We start from the raw sequence: 16,114 nt of genomic DNA on the forward strand, positions 1-16,114 counted from the left end.
CCTAAACGTGAGACAGGAGTCCATCCAAATCCTAAAGGAGAACACAGGTAGCAACCTTTTCGACCTTAGCCGCAGCAACTTCTTCCTAGAAACATCGCCAAAGGCACGGGAAGCCAGGGCAAAAATGAACTATTGGGATTTCATCAAGATAAAAAGCTTCTGCACAGCAAAAGAAACAGTCCACAAAACCAAAAGACAACTGACAGAATGGGAGAAAATATTTGCAAATGACCTATCAGATAAAGGGCTAGTATCCAAAATCTATAAAGAACTTATCAAACTCAACACCCAAAGAACAAATAATCCAATCAAGAAATGGGCAGAAGACATGAACAGACATTTCTCCAAAGAAGACATCCAAATGGCCAACAGGCACATGAAAAAGTGCTCAACATCGCTTGGCATCAGGGAAATCCAAATCAAAACCTCAATGAGATACCACCTCACACCCGTCAGAATGGCTAAAATTAACAAGTCAGGGAACGACAGATGTTGGCGGGGATGTGGAGAAAGGGGAACCCTCCTACACTGTTGGTGGGAATGCAAGCTGGTGCAACCCCTCTGGAAAACAGTATGGAGGTTCCTCAAACAGTTGAAATTAGAGCTACCGTTCGATCCAGCAATTGCACTACTGGGTATTTACCACAAAGATACAAATGTAGGGACCCGAAGGGGTACGTGTACCCCAATGTTTATAGCAGCAATGTCCACCATAGCCAAACTGTGGAAAGAGCCAAGATGCCCATCGACAGATGAATGGCTAAAGAAGCGGTGGTATATATACACAATGGAATATTATGCAACCATCAAAAGGAATGAGATCTTGCCATTTGCAACGACGTGGATGGAACTGGAGGGTGTTATGCTGAGTGAAATAAGTCAATCAGAGAAAGACATGTATCACATGACCTCACTGATATGAGGAATTCTTAATCTCAGGAAACAAACTGAGTGTTACTGGAGTGGTTGGGGGTGGGAGGGATGGGGTGGCTGGGTGATAGATATTGGGGAGGGTATGTGCTACGGTGAGCGCTGTGAATTGTGCAAAACTGTTGAATCACAGATCTGTACTTCTGAAACAAATAATGCAACATATTTTAAGAAAAAAGAAAAAGAAGAAGATAACAGGAGAGGAAGAAAAGGGGAGTATGTCAGAGGGGGAGACGAACCATGAGAGATGATGGACTCTGAAAAACAAACTGAGGGTTCTAGAGGGGAGGGGGGTAGGGGGATGGGTTAGCCTGGTGATGGGTATTGAGGAGGGCACGTTCTGCATGGAGCACTGGGTGTTATGAACAAACAATGAATCATGGAACACTGCACCAAAAACTAATGATGTAATATATGGTGATTAACATAACAATAAAAAATTTAAAAAAATAAATAAATAAATAAATAAAAAAAAAAAAAAAAAAAAAGAGTAGAACCTGTAAGCCTCCAAAAGGATTACTTGGATTTTTCTATTATATTTTATTGCATTTAAGGATATTATGCACTATATTATGTATATATGTATACATGTGTACTATGTATATATTATGTGCTATAGATTAGTCATCACAAACTTAAACTTAATTTAAATAGGAGCTAAATCTACTTCTTTTTTCTGAAAGATGCTTTTAGCCCTTTTTTCATAGTGAATGATTTAAGTCCTTAGAGACTACTGATCTAAAAAGAATTAGTGCAGTTCTGAAGAAGTTCAGGTGCAGAGGTTCTGCTTCTCTGCAAAAGATGATTAAGAGGATGGAGTGCTTCTATAAAAATTAATTACATTTCCCCACATCCATTCTCCCCTTATGCCTGCCCGCCCTCTGTGCCATGTGTCTCAAGAGCCGAGTTTAGCTTCCGTAGCTGTAGAGAAAAGATGAACGAGCTGAAACTGATTGCTGTTCAAGAGTATGACCCAAAGTTAAGGACTCATAGTTTTCTAATTAGAAGGTACCTTAAGGATAATCTCTTCTAACATCCTCCTATTTTAGAGGGGAAAAAATGGAGTGGCTAGCTAGGTGGTAGCAGAGTCAGGAGCAGAAGCCGGATATGATGGATGACGCTCAGCCTGGTGGGCTGTCTTCCCACCGCCTGTCGTTACAGACACAGTCTCCTTCGTGTTGCCTGAATGTTCATGGTGAACAAAGTAAATGCCTCAAGTCCATAAGCTTTCTATCATCATGAAACTTCAGCTATCTTGTTTTTTTCTGGCTCCCACCCTCTCCTCCTTACATCTGTGAAATCTGTAGACGGATTCAGTGAGGGTGCAGGTGGCAGGAAGCCAAGCTCATCCTTGTGGTCCGGGGCCCAGCACGCTCTCCGTAAGCAGAGAGTCACAGGAGTACTTGTGGGGATCTCTCCGACAGCACGGAGGCTAGAATATGGGTAGACAGGATGTTTCGTGTTTGGGGAGTGGTAGCAGGATGCTGTTTTAGTGGTAGGCAATACACAGAGGTCTCAGATGGAGACACCTGGTAAAATGCATTCTTTTACGGATCTCTCCCTTGAGGGCTACTGCAAAGCAAAGGGCCCCTTGTGTGTGGAAAGAAGCCCTCCACCTGTAACTAACAGCATGCACAGCATGTGTGCGAGTTCTCTTCTGACACAGCAGGTGTGACTGTGGCTTTTTTTTTCTTTTTATTTCAGAAAGCTGTCGACATGCTTTTGGACAACGAAGACAAAATTTCAGTGAGTGTCTTTTGTTTTTGTACATGTTACTAGATGGGTGTCTGGGAGCACCCAAGCCATAAAGAGGAGAGCTGTTGGTCCGATGGCTCTTGCAGCTATGTTTGTGTCCCCCTAAATCAATGGTTAAAAATGTCTTTTCTCTCTAGATTAAAAAGGTAGTGGAAGAACTAGAAGACAGACCAGAGTTGCAGCACGTGGTGAGCATGACCGTCTTCATTTGCCCTTTTGACCACATGGGGGGCGAGCCACCTTTCAGTGCTGGTGTGGACTAGTGTGACTCGCTCAGGTCACTCCTTGGCGTGGAGGTGTGAACACCGATAGTCCGTAATTAGTAAATGAGGCAGAGGCTCTGAGCCGGGCTAGGGACTAATTACAGATCAGGTACTTTAACTTTGACTCACCGTTAAATTGTGGTTTAAAAAAAAAGTCATCACATTCGTGTTTGTGCCACCAAACTGTGTCTAGGAGTAAGCACCTTGCTTGTGCAGTCAGCACGGAGTACAATTACACCCTATATTACAACACCTCAGAAGGATCCACAAACAAAGCCTCATTTCTCTGTCCCTCACCCTCACGCTAGCTAATCCCACTTCTCTCATTTGGTCTCGGTGGTAGTACTGTTAAGACCTAGTGTTCTAGACTGCCTTGGAAGGCTGCTTTGATTCTCTGCATTGCTGTCACCATGGGAATAAAGCAGGAGTGCGGGGTTTCTCTGTCCTTTAAAAATGATACAAGAAAAGGCTTCAGGGGTCCACTAGGACCGTGGGCCTCAAATTCGAGGGGGGTTCTTGTATCTTTGCCCACCTCTTTGCACCCCAAGAGGAGGCTCAGGGGATAGTGTTTTTCTTCAGCAGTCAGTTTTAGGCAAGCTTTTGAAGGCTCCAGGATAGGAATGCAAGGTACTTTGTTCCATTTTGTTTTGGTCAGCGGTTGTGTGGATGCTGTGGCTGTGCTGTTGGGATTGGCAGTCTCAAGGTGATGTGCTTAGCCAAGCAGGCGCCACTCTGCAGGCCCCCTTGGGACTTGGCGATGAAGCAGTGACGTCTGGTTTGTGGAAGGCAGGAGTGGGATCATAGCGGCGGGCACCTGTCTGTGTGCCCAGGTCGTCAGTGCAGCGCTCAAACTCAGGGCCCCGCTCAGGTGGCGCATCTTCCCTGTCGGGCAGTGTCTCTGAGAATTTGCCTTGGCCGATGGTACAGAGCCTCCCGGGCCTCCGTGCCCCTCTGGGAAACAGTGCCGCATGTCCGGCTCACATGCTGACCCCGGTGCAGGCACAGAGGCCGGGCTCCCGTCCGAGCGCCATGGAGGCCTGGCCACTCCGCCCCCTCCCGGCCTTGGGGAGACGCCAGCAGCTGACCTGAGGAGCCATTTCTCTGTGTGCGTGTGGCCTGGCTAGACTCTTTAGTGACCAGGCACGACAGTGGCTGGCCGACTCCAGCAAACCTATCTACAGTCCCGGCTCCAGGGGCAGACTGCTGCTCGGTTCCTTGCCCAGGAACTTGCTGTGAGTGCTGCGATCAGGCTTCCCGCCCCTCGTGGGTGATGGGGTGTGTGTTTCCAGTTAGCATGAACTACACTTTGGACATCGATTTCTAACTTATGCATCATATATTGATAGACTTAATCTTGCCTCTGAGTAGAAAGTGAATCACGCACTTCCTTTGAGGTCCATTAACTTTTTCAGACAGCTAGGGAAAGGAATCAGTTTTGAAAATGGATTCAGAACGTCTTGATTTTTGAGGTCACCAGGAGAGGCAGCATGTCATGGCAGACACAGATCTCAACACGGCTTAACAGAGAGCAGATGCAGAATGTATGAAAAATAATTTAACACTTGCTGCTTGAGTTTTTAAGAACATTCTTTTATCCCATGACTGTACCCCTTTTATGTAAAAGACGAGAAGTTTTAGGATTCAGGAAGGCCACTAATGAAGCATTTTATTTCTGAAGCCATGCAGCCAATGGTGAGAATATTAGCTCTCATTAACATTTCCCTGGCGCTCAGTGTATGCCGGGTGTATTAGTATGGATCTGAGTGTTTTACAAATGGCAACACATTCAGTCCTCACAACGACCCAATGAGATTTTGGCAGATAAATTCAGTCACAGAGAGGTTGGTGACTTGTTCGGGTCATATGGCTGGTCACTCGAGGCCATTCTGGACAGAGTGTCAGATTGTCCTTGTCTCCTGAAGGTGTTCTTTGCACTTTTCCTTCACCAAGACATTTTCCTGAAGACCCCTTTTCTCTCAGGCTCTCCATGGAGGCTGTTTAGAACTGATTAAATTAAACAGGTCTTGCTTTTCTTATTTTTATGTTCATGGTTTACTTCTTTGTTCTTTTTAGTATTTGCATAAGCTTTTCAAGAGAGACCATCATAAGGGGCAGCGCTACCATGAAAAACAGATCAGCCTTTATGCTGAATATGATCGACCAAACTTACTTCCGTTTCTCCGAGATAGTACCCACTGCCCCCTTGAAAAGGTAAGTCACAGACTCGCGCACTCACTTCAGGTAAAGAAGTTGTCCTTGTTGGTAAGCTGTGGATCACTCTTGTCTTCCTGTTGCTCATCCATCCCTGTTCAGGAGTGAGGGCTGCTCTCACAGCGGGAGGTTTTGCTGGGGCCTTCTGATGAGGATTGGAGGGCCTTTCGGTGGAGATTTTGTTGAGGAGCTGAAGCATTTCTCTGCCAGGTTGAATTAGAATAAAGGTTTAATCTGGGGTGGAGGCCTCAATCAACCACCAAGCAAAAACAGCATAAGGAGTCTGAGTCCATTTACCAGGGTCAAAGTGGGGCCTAAGACCGCCCTGGGAGGGAGACCCAGGCACCAGCCCAAGCCAGAGGCATCTGCCCCAGACTCAAGGTCCATAACCTAGGTCCTGTCCCCTGTCCGCTCTCCACAGCCACGTGGTCTGTTTCTGTGTTTCTCACACTGCATTCCATTTCTCTATTGTGCTGCATTTCATTATAATGATAAGAAATTACTAGTCTCTTTCTCACTGTCCTGTATATTCTTAAAGGAGAGGTAGTTTGTCTCACTCATTTTGGTAAACCCAGCAGCTAGCACTCATTAGACACTTACTGAGTGTTTGTTGCATTGTGAGTGAGGGAGTGAGTGAATAAATGAAGACATACGAGATTCTAGTCAGGGCTGCATATGAACTAGTAAGTGTTTTGAGCCTGCTGTTTGAGTGCAGTTGATACTTGCCGCGTGTATACTAGAAACTGGGCAATCTGCGGCCCCCAGTGCTGTTTCCCACGGTTCTTCATATGGTTTGGAACACGATCTGACATCTAGGGATGTCTTACTAAATTCGGATGGCCAGATAGAAAGTACTTTGGAGTCAGCTGTATGTATCAACAAAGCAAAACAATGTATTTGACCCCTTAGAGATATGTATTAAGAAGTTGACTGAGGGGTGCCTGGGTGGCTCAGTCTGCTGGGTGTCCGACTCTCGGTTTCAGCTCAGGCATGATCTCAGGGTCATAGGATCGAGCCCACCTGGGGCTCTGCACTCAGGGTCGAGTCTACTTCGGATTCTTTCTCCCTCCTCCTCCCCCTCTGCCCCTCCCCACTTGCACTCTCTCTTCAAAATACATAAATCTTTTAATAAAAAAACAGTTGACTGAGAACATGCTGTTTCTGTGAACTGACAGCTTTTATAGTTGCTTCTTCATCCATGTTGATAAATGTGTTGGATTCGTTATGAACCAATTTCAGCTCAGTGGATTTTCGAAATCTGCAGTTAATGAAAAAATATCTGGCCTGCATATTAATTTATGAAAAACTAACATTTTAAATTTGGGTCCTAAGACATTTTCTCAAGAATAAATTTGGAAATTCATCATCTTACTCTAAAAATAAAAGCAAATGTTTCCCTCTTCTCATTACAGAATCTATAATCTAGGGGGGAAGAGTGAGAATCTTAGTCTTTGAACAGTGCCCCTTCATCTGTATCTCACTCTTTGAGGAGACGTCATTTGTTTCCAGGAGGACGGAGCATCTCTGGTTGACTCCTCAGACAGAGCTGCACACCTGTGACCAGCAGCCTGGCTCCTTCCCATCCACAAAACTCGGGTGCAGAGGTTTCCCAGATTCCAGGGTGTTTGTGCTTCTCACACACTTTCAACCCATCTGGTTTATAGTTTCCCAGTCTAGTAGTGTTCAACAGAAAGCACACTGTTCTCCCTAAAAGGGGAGCATCAGGAAATCGCAGACCTACACATGGCATTCTAATACATAGAACTTACTTAGAGCATCGTATAGACCTTTTAGAATTCTTCTCTGTGATCCACTAAGAAGAACCAGTTGCATGTAAAAGAACTCAACAGAAGCATAGTGAAATCTATTTTGTTTTCAGTAGTTTTTTTACTATTATGTTTTCAGTAGTTTTTTTTTAGAGTTATCTCATGTTTTCCACTGAAAGAAAATTTTGAAACAAATGAATTAAAGCTGGTAATGGTAGAAATGTGCCATTAAAAATAATCAAGTCAGTAACCTTCCCTTTTAGAACTTTGTAGATGAGCTGTCATTTTACAGATCATTGAGACTTCTTCACAAGAGATTCTCATCAGGATCCATTGTGTATATCCATCTGTATGTTTGCAAAAAGAATGTATTATTATCCTTGCTCAGGTATGTAAAACCACGTTAAAGAGGGTATTACTTATACCCTGAAAAAGCTAGCAATTTATAAAAAGCAAAGTGGATTCCCCCCCCCTTAAATGCATGTCAGGCTTGTTAACTGTGAAGTGAAGGTCATGAGTTACAGGTTCACCTGTTTTGTCTAGAGAGAGACTCAGAAAATTTGGTACCGTTTTCTAAATATAAAGTGAAGAGCTTAAAATTTTAATGCCCCACCAAAGAAATCTCTGTTTCAGAAGAGTATGTAGATGTTTAGTCCTGTTAGATGCTTTGGTGATAATTTTGGTGGTTGCTTTATTTTAACTGGGAAGTGTTTAAGGTGTCACGGCTTTAATCAGAGCATGTTGACCCCTCCCTCCCTTGTCGATGATTCCCTTCTGGCAGAATAGCAGCTCTCTCTTCCTCTGATTGTCTGCCTTTGCCGGGATTTGGGTAATTGTTGAGAGGAGGGGTGATTTCAAATGACAGCTGGTTGAAATCTCCAAGAATCACAGTCAAACTTAGTTTGAATTGATTGAAATCCCACAATCAATATTTGGTCAAAAACTTTGTAGAGACCCTGCCATCACATCAGAAGCCCTTCAAGAAAGTAGCATTCCCAAGGTGGCAGTATTTATCAGAGACCAGAGTTCAGGATTTAAAATCACCACAATGCATAAATCCCAAAATTAATCATAAGCTTTTATGAAATTGTGCCTTCTAAAGGAGATACAGAGGTGGTAGGAATTTATAACACTGACAGCCATATAAAAAGATAATAAAAACCATTTATGGAGTTTCTGCTGTGCTTTATAACATGCGCTATGCTTTCATGTACCTTATTTTTATTTAATCTCTATAGAAGCACAGGTAGGTGGATAAAGTTATTTTACCAACGACCAGCTAAGTCTTCAGGAGTTGAAAGAAACAACCCAGAATGTAGAGCTAATAAGGCAGAGGGCCAAGACTTAGAACCTGGATCTCTTAAGTCAGGTCCTCTATTCTTTCCACAATGGTGAGGAATCATTTTTCAGGTTTAAGCTGTTAATTATAGGGTGCCTGGGTGACTCAGTCAGTTAAGCATCTGATTTGGTGTCAGCTTAGGTCATGACCTCAGGGTCCTGGAATCCAGCCCTTTGGGGCTCCTGCTTGAGATTCTCTCTCTCTGCCCCTCCCCCAACTTGTGCACTCACACTCTCCTTCTCTTTTCCTTTCTCTCTCTAAAATAATCTTGGGGCGCCTGGGTGGCTCAGCCAGTTAAGCGGCTGCCTTTGGCTCAGGTCATGATCCTAAGGTCCTGGGATCGAGCCCCGCATCAGGCTCCTTGCTCAGTGGGGAGTCTGCTTCTCCCTTTCCCTCTGCCTGTCACTCCCCCTCCTTGTGTTCTCTCTCTCTTTCTGGTTAAAAAATTAATAATAATAAATAAATCTTAAAAAATATGTTCCTTTGTATTGCAAGAATCATGAAAGACATCAGTTTTTAAGCTATTAAACTGTCCTTTCTTCTATAATTTCCAGGCATGATCATCAGGTACTTGTTTTCATTTACAAATCTCACTTGCTTATGCCTAGAATAGTTAAAAGCAGAATATCGGCTCTGCAGCTTTGGGAATTTATACCTGAATTTATGATTTCTCTCATATCTAATGGCATTTACAAGGCGGCAGTAGTTATGAATTTGCGGGAATAAAGCTGGGAGATGCAACGTTTACAGATTCCCATTAATGCCTTGTAAGAAGACTTCATAAATGATGGCAGGGTCAAGGCTGGGTAGAAATCCTTATTTAATTTATAGTTGATCAGGCTCTGGTTAGTTACCCCCAAATCTCTAACTCTGTTCCTTGCCTTTACACTAAATCAGGAAAAGGAGAATTAAAACATTACTTTTGCATCGTTTTTTACTCAACTTCTGTCATTATCCTGTCTTTTCACTTTTATTTTTACTATGATTCTCCCTTTCCATGTGTGTGTCTGTGTCTGTGTCCCTCCTCTGGACTTCAAAAATCTTAGTTTCGCTACTCTTTCCTCTAGAGGGAGCATTGTGGCCCCGGAACATTCAAGAATCTAGGGGAACATGGGTTTATGCTTCACTTGTATCAATAATAGAAAAATTCTGTGTACCAGAAATATTTTCTTTTCACATTTTACTCGAAATTTCTAGAGATTTCTAGAGTCTCTGATTTCTCATATATGAGAAAAGAATAATTTCAGTACTGTTAGAAACTAGACATAAAACATTTTAAAATCTGTGAAACTCAAATTTCAGAGATTCAGATTATGTTTGAGCTTGGCGTGACACATCTGCTTGCATTCCAGACGCTTCTTGACTTCAGACTTGCCTTTAGACGTTTCTTCTCATAGGACTTGTCATTTTTGATGATATCCTAAGAGCTTCCAGCAGCACCATCCTATAGAATGTTCTGCAGTGATGAAAATGTGCTACTCTGACAAGGTAGCCAGCAGCCGCATGTCTAGTGGGGAACTGCATTTTTAATTTAAATTTAAATGGTCCCATGTAACAAGTGGCTCCTGTCTTAGCCCAGGTGGGCCTGCAGACTACCAGGTCTGTGTGGTTTGAGGGAGGTATGTTTGCAAATCTTCAAGAGAAGGGGGGATGGTTTTGTTGGAAACTTCTGAATGGTACTTCGAAGTGTCGGTAAATTTCCAAGTACAAAATTGATTTATAGATATGTTTCAGTAAAAACTCATTTAGGCAGTATACTCATCTTTATTCACTCTCCTCCTCTAAACGCTCTACCTATCCACTTGTATTACATATTCTTGTTTATCTGTGCGCAACATGGTCTCGCTCCACCGCAAACTGTCCATCTGTATCTCTCGCAGCTCATGTGATCAAGGCAGTCCGTTGGTTTCTCAGTAACTTTTTGGTGGAATGGTCCCAGGTCCTCTGAACTTAATGTTTTTTGCTGTTTCCTTTCACTGTCTACTTCTCACATGTACCCTTGTATCCTGTCTCTGCTCTAGTACCATTCCAGAAGGGTAAGGAGTAGGTAAGAAAATTCCATTGTGTATGAGGATGATTGATTAACGGGCATGACAGTATAGAGATAAGGTAAATCGTGTTTTCAATCAAAACGAGTGGAGAGTTTTCTAAGTGTTCGGAATAGGTTCAGCTATGGGTGAGAAAAGTCCCCAAATAACAGTGGCTTGAACAGAGTAGCAGTTTAGTTCTCTGGCCCACGGAAGTCCTGGTGGCAAGCCATGCGGTCGGAGACCTGGGCTCTTTTCTCTTGTTCCCTCACCTTGTATGACCTTCAGCTTGTGGTGTAAGATAATAGCGTTTGTGTTTCCAGGAGCAGATTGGGTGAAAGGACTAAAAATAAGAAAACAAAGGGATGACTGGCCTTGCTTCTTAAAGAATATTGCCAGAAGCTACCATGTTGCCGTTTCCTCCCTGTGGGGACATCTGTCACACGGCTCTCCCATGGCTGGGGACTTGGAGATGGTTCTTTAAATCCTGGGCAGTCACACACCCACGTAAAATCTTACTACTCGAGAAATGGGTAAAGGATATTGGGGGACAATTTGGCTGTCTCTGCCACATAACTGTTAAAGGAGCCTTGTGAGTAATCAAATTAATAGTTTCCTCCTCAGTGTGACCTTTCTGTGTTCTCACTTCCTCATTTTCATGATTTGTGTTCTTCAAACTCCACCCTAATTTCACTGTAATTCTAAAATAAGGTGTTCTTTCCTTTTTTTATGTGTGGTTCAGGATTCCCCCCCCAACCCCCAGCATTGATTTCTGTGATCAACATTTTTTCCTCCCTTTTAGCTGTTACTCTCCAACCAGAGGCACACACTTAAATGTATATCCTACACACACACACACACAATTTTTTTTGAGTTTTGTTCTAACAGCCTTTTATGAGTGTGTCTTGTATATTTCAGGAAAATACATTGATCCCGCTTGGCCTGAATTTTGCCATGTGAAATCCTCTGCTGTTTTCAGTCACTTGAGCTAAGCAGAGCTGTCAGGAATGGGTGTACAAGCTGTGCACTGTGCATGGCTGCCATGTATCAGACGCTATCATTTATCCCAGCACCCTCTTTTAATTCGGACTTCAAATATTGCAGCTTTAGCTGAGAATCTCACCATTAATACCAATGACAAATTATGGAATCCTTTTGTTTCCAAAGAAGCAATGGTCAGATAAATAAACCCAAACCTTTGAATAAAACAAGAACACTAGTCACTCATCCAATCCAACATGATTATATACAAGACTAGGACCTTATTTTATGTGCCAGAAGCCCAATAGTCCAGAACTACCAGAATAATACAGTTTCATACCAGGGAAAGTCTACACAAAAATTTTAAGTCAAAAATCAAAATGTCCAAACCAGCTCCTGCTATTATTTCCCTGGTAATAATAATACCTGGTCGTCCTGGTATTAACCGGCTGGTTGTCGGTAAATGACCACTACAACTACACAGCCCAATGATCTTCCTCCTGAAACCTTTTCTGCCTGCTCATCTGTTTAAAGAAATATGTACTGCACACCCACCCATGAGTAGCCAGGCCCCGTGCGGGGCACAGGTCTGGAGCCATGGAGTTGCGGGCCGTGGAGTCGTTAACTGGTTGAGAAGAAGTGTGCGAGCTGCCACGAGGGGGGCTCCCTGGGACCTGGAGTGGGTCATGTGGGGTCCAAGGAGTAATCGCCTGAAGCACTTGTCAGGGGTGGAGGGTAGGGAGTGAGGGCAGCATTCGAGGCGGAGGGACCACAGTGAAGGCGGGAGCAGGGTGTGAGGGAGGCGTGGCTGCCCAGGAAGGCAGGGCAGGTGGCCAATGTCTCATAGGCCACAGCGAAGATTCTCGAAGATTCTTAGCTGTAAGTCAGAACAGAGCACTGCTGCAGGGAGGTCACATAGGTGGGGTGGGAGGTGAGGTTTCCTGGGGATCACTTACTGGTCATGCTGCACCCAGTTCAGATGCCGCCTCTGCTGTGAAGCTTTTTACAAGAGTCCCCCCCGCCCCTGGAGCCCATGTCCCATGTCTCTGTGCACGGCCCTCTCTCCACACTGCCCCCAGTCCTGGCACCGGGTGTTCCTGCATCTCTGTGAGCCTCCCAGAGCCTGCACTCCCTGGCGGGGGGCTGTGTGCCGCTTCCACACCTTCCCTCCACCCCTCTCCCCTGCTGTCAGCAGCACCATCTTCATGGCCCCTCTTTGCGTCTCTGTCCAACGTGACCCTCCAGCGCCCAGCAGAGTGTATGGTAAATGTGTGCCACTTCATTTACAATATGCAATTATTTATGAACACGGCGTGGCTTGTTTCTTATGCCCAAGGAAATGCAGTCACCTATGGAGTCCCTCATTTCTTTACTTGATCTCTTCCCTTTTGAGCCGTCTTGATGGTCAGATATGTTTTTCCCACTGTCAACTTCTGACAGATGCTTGAGCAGAGTTTTCTTTTAAGCCCTGTGAGCCAGGAATAGAAATATTCTGTCCATCTGTGTGTTTATTTCTGCATCGGATGTTTCCTGAGCTGCGGTCTGCCCGGTACTGGGAACATGCAGCCGCGAACAGCAAAGCTTTCCCGGAGCTTATATTCCAGTGGAGGGACAGGGAGCTGAAGGCAGTGATGGGGAGTCAGGGGGTGGGGGCCAGTGCTGGGAAGAAACCTCAAGTAGCATCAAGAGAAAGCTTGGTGGGAAAGTCCTTTTCAGCCCCTGGCTTTCTGCCTTTGCCCCTGGAGTGTTCTGAGCTGCCTCACACGTGTTATTGGTTAAATTGTGTTCGGTCCGGCACCTGTCTGAGAGGTGACTGAGGACAGCCACCAGCAAAACCCAAGATTTGTGTTTCGTTTGTTTACTTTGTTTTGTTTTTAAAGGAAGGCAATGGAAACTTTCTTTCAAACTCGTATGTATAAGTGAATCTATTAATATTTATTCGTGCGTGTTAACCCATAGTAACATTTTTACCCTGCTTAAAGGCTCTTGAGATCTGTCAACAGAGAAACTTCGTAGAAGAGACGGTTTATCTTCTGAGTAAGTAGCTTTACTTTTGGTCCCCATAAGCTGAGAAACACTGTGGTAACGTTGTCATGTACATTGTCTAAGAAGGGACATAGGTTTTAGATAGAGCAAAGTCACACAAAGCATAGCGCCTGTTCTCTTTAAGAATTTAATGCATAGAAAAGGGAACTTCACAGCTCAGTAGAGAAAGAAGCGTTATTTAATAAATGCTGTTGAAATAACATCTGAATAATTGCATAACAAACAAGCCTGTATTGGCTCACACCTCACAAATGAGTTGTAGAGGGGTTGACGAGTTTGTTCATTTTTTTTTTTAAATTATCAGCTTATTTTACCATCATCCTGGTAGAAAATACTGTTCATTGTCACTGATCGCACCTTAAGTAACTGGATTAAATGCAATTGAATATGCAAGTTTTTAGTCTGGAAGGAAGACTTTGGTATCACCTAGCTCTCCATAGTCCCTGGGCCTCTGGTGCTGCCTCCATATATGTCCTGCTTACTGTCTTTCACCTTCCTCCAAAATGAACCACTTGCACGAAAGCAGTATAGAAGCCTGAAGGTTTCCTTAAGGAAGCTCTGTGCAGGTATTTGTAGCAGAAACACGGAGCTTGAACATAAGGTGTTTCTCCTGCATCTCTTCCCAGAAAATACTCCAGTAGAGTTCATTTTCATCATAATGTCATATTGTCTCAGTAGACAAGTAGAGAACTTACAAAGGGAGACATAATCTCCTTTTTTGAAGTTATAAAAATTTAAAAATCCTATACACATTTTAAAAATTAACCATTTTTAAGACCTAACAATGGGAATAATAATTTGTTGGGAAAACAAAATGCTATAGAAGGTATAACAAATTGGATATCAATTTATTCACAGGCCCGCTATTATCACTTGATAATGGCTGCTCAGAATGAGAAGGATCCAGTTGCTGTCCCTCTTCTGAGTAAAGCTTTCTACATGTCCTATATTAAAAACTCAGGGAAACTGTTAAAGCCATTAAAATGCCAATAGAGCAACGAGCCAAGTGCGTAAAGATAATTGGCCAAGTAGAAGCATAGTTGGTAAATACTTTCACTTAATGAAGGTCATTGGAAGGCTTTCCCCCGAACTTGGAAGAGAAGGAAATGAGGTAGCCCTCTGATAGTTGAGTGTGTGTTTGGCACAAAGTGTATCAAAAGAGCAAATCCAAAACTACTTAAAGACCCAGAATGTCTCCAAGGCCTTTAAAAGTCTTAACTGTGTCTGGGTATGAAGGTGTCCAAAGGAAATACAGGTCTGTCAGAGGGAAGTAGGAATCTGACGGACCTGGGTTCAGATCCCAGCTGTATGATCTTGGCAAGTCACTAATGTTTCTGCGCCCTCTTCCATAAAGTAGGAATAATAGTAGAGTATACCTCATTGGATTATAGTGATGGTTAAATGAGGTAATTTATGTGAAGCATTTAAAGGAGTATACAGCACAGAGAACACACCCAGTAAATAGGAGATCATTATTTCACTGTTATAAACAGTAAATGCTGATGCCCCATAAGAAAATGTGCTTTTGCCTTAGTTTTCAAGACAAGAGATATGTAAACAAGAGATATGCTGTTTCTTTAAAAATGATTTATTAAAACATCCTAAATGAAGTATTTCTGACATCTTTGTTAGGCCGAATGGGTAATAGCCGAAGTGCCCTGAAGATGATCATGGAGGAATTACATGATGTTGATAAAGCAATTGAATTTGCCAAGGAGCAAGATGATGGAGAACTCTGGGAAGATCTGATTTTATATTCCATCGACAAACCACGTAAGCAGAAAAGCCATCTGCGATCAGATCTGTTTCTTTCAATACTTCTAGTTAAGTCTAGAGTAAGAATTATCTCAAGACACATTGGGTGAAAACTATGGTGAAGTGTCTATAACCAGAACAGGTTCGGTACATTGTAATGATGTCCAGTTCCTCCTCCCGTGCAGAGAAGCCTGAATGTGCAAACAAACGGGGCATTAGGCTGATGATACTCATTCACCCTATCCCCATGAAGCGCGTCCCTACATGCTGTACCTCAACTGAATAAATGTGACCTTAGTTTTGTTTTGTTTTGTTTTTTCAGTTTGGTTACAGGGGCATTTATTGTGAAAATGTAAAGCCCTTACCAGTCTCTTTTTATGGAAACCTAGGACTGTCACTGGCCATTGGCCATCTTTGGATGTTTGCTGTGATAGTACCTAGTCTCTGTCCTGCCCCGCTTCCTCCGTGCGGCACCAGGACTATGTATGTGCTGCCTCCCCGTGGCCGCCTTCATCACATCTGCCATTTTGGAAAGAAATACAGGGTCCCCTGAAAATAACCCAAGCCCTTGTTTGAAGATCTAGAAATGACTGAGAAACCGGCAGTACTGGTTTAAAGTCTGCCCCCCACTTCCCTTCATTTTTTTAGGAAGAAGGCTTATCTGTTTCAGGATTTTCAAGTTTTAGAAACTGCTCTTACGACTGTCTTTTCAAAAGAGCTACAGGAGGATAATGTATTCAAGTCACATTCAGATGTAGATCGTCATGTGCACATGCACCTTTGAGAATCTAGCTTAGCATGATAAACTTGGAATTTACAGACCTCCAAGGACGCAGGGTGGATGAAGTGGAACACGTCATGACCAGGACCTGCGGTCTGCCCTGCCAGCGACCTTGGGCCTTTAACTTGCTAGCTCTGTGGCCCGGAATGAATTAGTTAACTAGCCTATTTCCCTTGCCTGTAAAATGGGGACAAATAACATTCCTACCTTGCAGAATATTGGAGAAAAGTGTGTGACAGCTGAGCTGTAGTGTAAATGCT

The 16,114-nt window shown here is 43.5% G+C and overlaps 1 protein-coding gene across 4 annotated transcripts in view; it reads left to right on the forward strand.

The window, feature by feature from the left end:
• Window positions 1–16,114, forward strand: part of VPS41 (VPS41 subunit of HOPS complex) — a 206,942-nt gene that overhangs the window by 176,416 nt on the left and 14,412 nt on the right. For all 4 annotated transcript variants that reach the window (XM_027573348.2, XM_027573349.2, XM_027573351.2 and 1 more), the window contains 5 exons: window positions 2,635–2,676; window positions 2,823–2,873; window positions 5,022–5,159; window positions 13,255–13,309; window positions 14,951–15,091. In XM_027573348.2, the coding sequence (XP_027429149.1) occupies window positions 2,635–2,676; window positions 2,823–2,873; window positions 5,022–5,159; window positions 13,255–13,309; window positions 14,951–15,091 (427 nt within the window). The remainder of the gene's footprint in view (window positions 1–2,634; window positions 2,677–2,822; window positions 2,874–5,021; window positions 5,160–13,254; window positions 13,310–14,950; window positions 15,092–16,114) is intronic.

Source organism: Zalophus californianus, chromosome 12, assembly GCF_009762305.2.
Source record: "Zalophus californianus isolate mZalCal1 chromosome 12, mZalCal1.pri.v2, whole genome shotgun sequence".
Classification (NCBI taxonomy): Eukaryota; Metazoa; Chordata; class Mammalia; order Carnivora; family Otariidae; genus Zalophus; species Zalophus californianus.